The 6,995-nt window shown below is 37.4% G+C and overlaps 1 protein-coding gene across 1 annotated transcript; it reads left to right on the forward strand.

The window, feature by feature from the left end:
- The first annotated feature begins 138 nt into the window (after nucleotides 1-138).
- On the forward strand, nucleotides 139-2,548 carry LOC144478859 (uncharacterized). Its single transcript, XM_078197182.1, has 2 exons — nucleotides 139-744; nucleotides 919-2,548. The coding sequence occupies exon 2, from the start codon at nucleotides 937-939 to the stop codon at nucleotides 1,696-1,698; it is 762 nt and encodes a 253-aa protein (XP_078053308.1). The 5' UTR covers nucleotides 139-744; nucleotides 919-936; the 3' UTR covers nucleotides 1,699-2,548.
- The last annotated feature ends 4,447 nt before the right edge of the window (nucleotides 2,549-6,995 follow it).

Raw genomic sequence — 6,995 nt, forward strand, 5'->3', positions numbered from 1 at the left:
CCTGTTCTCTTTTTATAGTAACTGTGCGATGGCGAATGTGCGGCAGAGTGGTGAGGGTAAAAGGGTTCTTAAACTAGGAAGGAAAAGCTTTTGAATTGAGAAACTACTGTACATGAGTTTGAAAAATGTAGTAGTGGGTGCTACTACACATCTCCAAGCCGCAGCTTGATCCCTTAGAGTGGGTCGGTATAGAAATTTCCTTTGCTCTGATTAGTTGAGGATTCATAGCTGAGACAGGATTACTGCGGATTGGTTACTCGGTAAAATGGTGGGGATGTGCGCGCCGTATTAGAGAATATGAAAAGCGTGCGAGGGAGGTCCCGTAAATCGAACGCCGATGAACACGAGACCAGACAAGATCGTCTTATATATTTCTGCAACACTGCCATAAACATTTTATTACCATACTTGATAAAAAGAGATTTTTAATTATTTCAAAAATATAGAAAGCCTTGTAAACATAAAAATATGAATAATGTTTTTCTTTTTGTCTAAGTAAGGATTTACATTTTTAAACTTTTTACTGCGCATCTAATCCGCAGCGAATCCTGTTTTAACTTTATATCGTCCACCAATCAGAGCAAAGAAATTTTTGACTGCAGTTAGAGTGGTGTAGGAGTTAGAGCTACTAGTGTATGTGTTGCACTTAGTTCTCAAATCCCACACTGGGATATTTACTCTATACATCACTCATACTATTACTATAAACCATTTTAGGAAGTACAGCTAGGGGAGATCCAGGGGGTAAGTTTTACATAACAGCATAATTCCATAACTGCATAATTACAGTGATGTCAAAAGTAAATATATTTTCTTTGTCTTCATCTGCTTGATATCTTCATCTGTGGCTATACTGTGCACTTTAAGTTAAAGTATTCCATGCTTCAATATGTCTGACCAATTTTGTATGACTTTCAGATTCAACAACAATTCTCAATGATTTCCATGGACAGCTCTTTGGCATGCATTGTTCTCGGATTTATATTCTACGGGTTTGGATTGAAATGGTGCTATGATTATGCCAAATATTGGGTCTCTCTGAGACGCAGAGACGACTCGAACACCACAAAGGGATTACAGTTGCTAAAGAAATGTGAGAGATTACTGTACAATCACCCCATTGAGGGTAGTTTAAAGCTGATAGCAACTGCTGTCGGTTTAGGTGGCACAATAACAGGTGAAATGCCACAAACTGGTACAGTTTCCCCGAAAGTTGTACTAGCTACAATCTATCTCTTCTTCGCATTCTCTGGTCTTGTCGATGTTCTGAACTTTTACTTCCCTCACAATGTGAGCGTGGGGTTGGTTAAAATGGCTCTGGCTCAGAGTTTCTTTATAGAGGGATTTTTCTTCTTCTGGAGCAGTATGTTAGTTGCCAACTTAATATTGGCATTTATAGCATGGACAACATCTGTAGCTGTAATATTGGAAGTTGTGTGGCCAGAGTTGAAACTGTTGAGAGCTTGGACTACAATTATTCATGGTAGCTGGATAGTTCACATGATACGTGTGCATCCTGCAGTTCCAATATTACCAGATGTTGTTGCTCTGATATTCTCATGGCATGTGGCTGCTGCATCAGCAGTTACATTGTCTATAGTAGTGGTCACAAGAAGTTGTGCGCCCAGACTGATGATAGAAGGACCACCGGAGATACCTATTTATGACTTTTGTCAAGAACCAGATCAGAGAATGTGAACATCTCTGTTGAAAGTATCAAATGCATTCAAGTTCGCGCAAATGTAACATTTACTCCACTGTGCGCGAAGTTGATGACTTTAGAGAAACATTTTAATGGTAGTGTAGAGCCAAATAATCAAAATGCACAAACCAAATTTAACTTTTACACTGTCAGTATTTTTTGACGTAACATTTATAACAATATTCCGTTTTTTACTACAACGAACAACTATTTTATACGGCCCTAATTATACGGAATACCATAGCAATAAGCAATTTTGTAATGCCCTTATATATATTGTAGGACGAATACTCATTAGGACTTAAGAGGTGCCTTACGATATTATTGCTCACTTATTTATTTATAGAATCTCGTCTTTTGTAATAAGTTTTTCTACTTCGACTATAATCTACTACGTGCCAAAATGTACAAAATGTACATACATCATTTCAATAAACGCATTTTCATCCTCTAATTAATAACGTGTTCTTATGGCATCTAGCGGTTATAAATTTGGACCCGATTAGTACTTAAATAAATTCGTGTATATCGATGTACAGAATGAAAAATAACAGGTACATTATATTCTCTTAATAATAGTACAAATAGTCTAGATTTATAACTCTGTACATAGACGATATTATGAATGATTTATTACAAAATTAATTACCTCAACCTGACGAAATTACACGTGGCTGATTGTTACCGAATACGAAGGATTTAAATGTATTAAGATTAATTGAGAGTGACTTAAAGCGAACTCTGGTGGATTACTATGCGAGTTTAGTTTCTTTCATTTTAAGCCTTGAAGCGCACTCTAGCGGTTCACTATGCATACTTTTGACTCTTCTCTTAAACAATTTCCTTTATTTTTCGTATGAAAGAGGAATGAATCATGGCACGAATAAATTATCATATTGAGAAATCATATCAAAATAATTATTCCTTTTCTTCCAAAGCTCGTAAATATTAAACAACCAGCTACGAGTAGATGAACAAACATGTTACCTTCATTCACAATACAAAGTACTAAAATTTGTTAGTTAAATGTACAGAAACTTTATCGCAAGTATTCAGAATTATTTGTTATCAGTCATTTGTTACACGTCAAGGATCATACTATGTGAAGTGTAATAATTACATGACAAGAGTTAAAAGTTTTTCCGAAGGAAGCAACGACATTGAAGAAAAATTTGGAATATATTTTGTGTTACATAATTCTCAAGGAACATTTACATATTGTTCCCTTCGTATTTGTTTACAAAACGTTCGCGTCAGAATTTTTTCAATGCAGTATATGGTAGAACTACCCTATCTACGGTTCAATTACTTCACAGCTTGAGATAAAGAAACAACTAAATATTTGATCTACATAACATTACCGTAAGCAATAAATGCAAATGTATTCCTTGATACTTGCATAACAAACCACGTATCACAAATTGACTTGAAAGTTTCGTTTTCTCTCGTAACTAAACAGAAGATTGCTATGAATCAAACACCCCCAAAGTGGCGCTGTCCTTAATTAATTGTAATAAAAAATTAATATGATACATAACATTTCCAATTATTTTATATATTTTGTACTAAGCAGACTGTACTTCAACACTGAACGTACTAAGCAGTCAAAACGAATGGTTTCTCATTTTTTATATCAAAGTAGCTGCAATTATAAAGACTCTATCGTCAAGAACGATTGAATAAATTATAATAATAACTGATTATATTCATTCCTTTCGTCGTTACGAAGCAATACACTCGTCCAATGAATAGCACAAAGTCCATTTCAATGTATAAAATAGCAGGGAATCGAGGCAAGAGAGTTGTTAGCGTAACAAGTCGCTCGTTTTTCTCGAATTAGCTCACGCCTAGAAATTAGAGAAGGTGACAGCCTTGGGTAGCGGTCCTTGGAGGTATCGGTCAACCTTCCAACTCAAGCTAGTGTTGCGTTTAACACGCGATGACGGTCGGGTGCATTATTCTATTTGTAGCAATAGAACGAGAACGTGCACCTTCTTGGCACCAAGCGCTTTCGGTGACCAGCACCCTCTAATTCGTTCGCTTCTAGACGATTCGACTGTCGCTCTCTTCTCAATTGAGTTACGTCAGCTGGCGATCTACGGATCGCCAGAGTTCATTCCGCGTTACCCCTGGATCGCTCGTGACCTCTATCGTCGCGCTTTATCAGACGGCAACCGTTCGGAGCACACGTTTATCACGTGCAAGGAAATTCGCCAAACCCTCCCTTATCGGACAGATGGATCCGTGGCTCGCGTTCTTCTGACGCGTAGGCGAAGAAACGAGAAATCTTCCGCTGATGGGAATGAAAAATATCTGCCAGATGATATTAGTAATGTTGTAACGTTCCAGTAACGTTGACAGGCTGCCGCAAAATCACGCGCATGGAAAGTCATGTTCACGTGGACGGTGAAAGCACGTGCATCGAATAGGCGATATAATTAACGCTGAACGGCAGTTTTCGGTTTGTCAACACTTGTTGCCTAACGTTGCCAACGTAATTAATTCTCTGGTTATCGAAAATTATGTCAAAGATTAAGTGGAGATATGACGAACTCTGACGTGTTTTAGCAGCTTTGGATTAGTAAACACGGATCAATCATCTTCCTCGAGATGTTATTTTTGTCCACGATAACTTGTACTAGTCTCTGGAATCTGTACTATAACGTTCTCAAACATATTATGTAGAAGGGTAATTAATATAAAAACATAAAGAAAGAAAACGTTTATTTGTCACATGAGTCACATAGACACGAAACGTCATAGAAGGGTTAAAGAAGTGCTGCTGATTTTCTAAACATAGTTGAGTCATTAATATATTCTGTTCTTGCGCGACTCTCCATTCAATGTTTTGACTTACGATTGACGTAGTACATGTTATTATTAATTATCGTATACTTACTCGAATCTATGAATACTGCTTCTTTTGCAATGCCTCGTTCTTTTCATGGAAATGTGTTTTTCAGTCTCAACACTTTCCACACGACAGCATATTAGCAGACCATAAAATAATTTTCTTTTAAGTAACAATTTTAAAAGATACTGTCCCATAATAGTTCAAACAATTCATTGAAATATGAATGAAATTACTGTCGCTTTGTAGACAATTTTTAAGAAATCTTCATACACGAATCTTTCATTTTAAAACGACAATTATAAAAAATTGCCGGCAGACAAAGTGTTACACTTATTAAAAAATATATCTTTATAACGTACGATACAAATATACAAACGATTACCGCAGATTGCACACGCGGCCTGAATGGAAAGTTTAAAGTGTACAGTCAGTGATACACGTGTCAGGGAATATATTAAAAAGCCTCATTCAATATAACCGCGTTAGGTGAATCGTGTGAATCAAGGGCAAGATCAGTCACGTTAATCACCTTCGAAGCAAGCAAGACGGTATCGAGACAGCAACATAAATAATTCGCACCGTGGCGTGAATCTAGGCCAGCCAATATCAGAATTTCGTAAATCATAAAAAAAAAACAAGAACGCGGGGTGAACAGAGCGGTTTATTAATAAGATGACTATACTTATCGCGGCTTTATCTGGCGCACGTACGTATATATAGCAGTTATCATTTTTAGAATTGGTAGCGCGCGAGATTCTGGTAAGCCGCGGGTCCTGCGCCAACAACAATTATCGTCAGCTTTCCTCGGGTTCGCTGAAAAGCTCTGTTGCTGTTTTCCCCGCTGACGAATTTACGACCGTGACTCATTGTTTCTAAGAGAGGAACGGTGCTACAAAGATCTTCTCGCACCGGTTCGCATCTGTGTACCGTTTCTTTACATTGAGATCGACCTTATTTGCACGAGTTTCTTAAATTTTTTCATTAAATAAAGAATTCGTTATCAACCATTTTACTACGACATGTTCGCATATAGTGAAATGTGTAACTTACGGTTGCACGGTTATTCGAGTAAACATCTTCCACGCAGAAGTTATTGTTCTTTTCCATTAACTTAATATTTATAATAGTTAAACAAATATTATTCAACGCTGGATTTACAGAGCTTTGACAGCAGCTGTTTTGTATTGGTCTGCAAATATAATCCTGTTTATTAACGAGTGCTATTGTATATATGTATACATTTATATACATATAAATGTATTTGTAGAATTAAAATAATTGTAAATTAAAAAATTATTGTCTAATCATTTTGACGATTTTCGTGAAGCTAATGTTGAACTGTCTCAAATCGTATATTACGTTTCGTTGTTTGATAGAACTTTATACACGCTATCGCGGTGCATCATCTGCAGTTGTGCAACAGTCGGTTGCATAATTACGGTACAATTTTGTCATTGCAAATGCAGCATTGTTCGATAAGTTGAGGATGTCTTTATCAATCGCTGAGGTGGTACCGCGCGACGACATGCACCGCGGCGAACACTGTACGGGCGCATGCCGTCTATCAACCTATGATGCAATTCGACAGGTCAAGACGCTAATGATCTGTCATGGAATGGCCAGGGCTTAATGACAGTCCGAGTGCACGCGCAGCACCGCTTAAATGCCATTGGGGAAATAGGAGAAACGGAGTGTGGACTTTGATCGGCTAGCAGGCCAAGGAACAACAGACGGCGAAGTTCACCAGCGAGATAATAATCAGAGCAAATATCGTTCTAACAGTCGCATAATTGTGGCGAAATAGACAAAGCAGCGATCTCTACGGATCCCTGTAAACAATCGTCATCTGTTGACGACCTGTTTTCTACAGACGCGCGCCGACGTTCTTATCTGATCCCCGTTGCATCTTTGTTTTCTATGATATTTTTTATTATCTAAGATCGCATCGCACCGATTTTTCTTCCTTAATATCTCTAAGATACGAACGTTATTTATTAACATTGAACGTACCATCATCGTTCATATTACAGGTTTCACGGTTTCGATGTCGTATTACCGATTTCCCGATTATTGAAATCGCAAGCGTATGAAATGCAAAAAAATTCTCGCGCCACTCTTAATCACAGCTCGATCATTAAATCGTCGATTAACAGGCTTCCGGTAAATAAAGTGTTAACTACGTATGCCTTCGCTTCACGTGCAGACTGATTATGACAAAGCTACCGCACAGGTAACCTCTTCGTCGATTTTTAATCCAAATCACCTTATCCAATGTTAATTCGTCATCGATCATGTGATCGTGAGAACTGAAAACTTAACTCGTATCTGGTTAATTAGAATCGTGAGCGGATTAGCGGTTCTTTATGCGAAATAAAAATGTATCTCTTCTGTTATTAATTTTAATAGATTGGAATATAATCTAACATTCTTCATTTCTTT

Source organism: Augochlora pura, chromosome 3 (genome assembly GCF_028453695.1).
Source record: "Augochlora pura isolate Apur16 chromosome 3, APUR_v2.2.1, whole genome shotgun sequence".
Lineage (NCBI taxonomy): Eukaryota > Metazoa > Arthropoda > Insecta > Hymenoptera > Halictidae > Augochlora > Augochlora pura.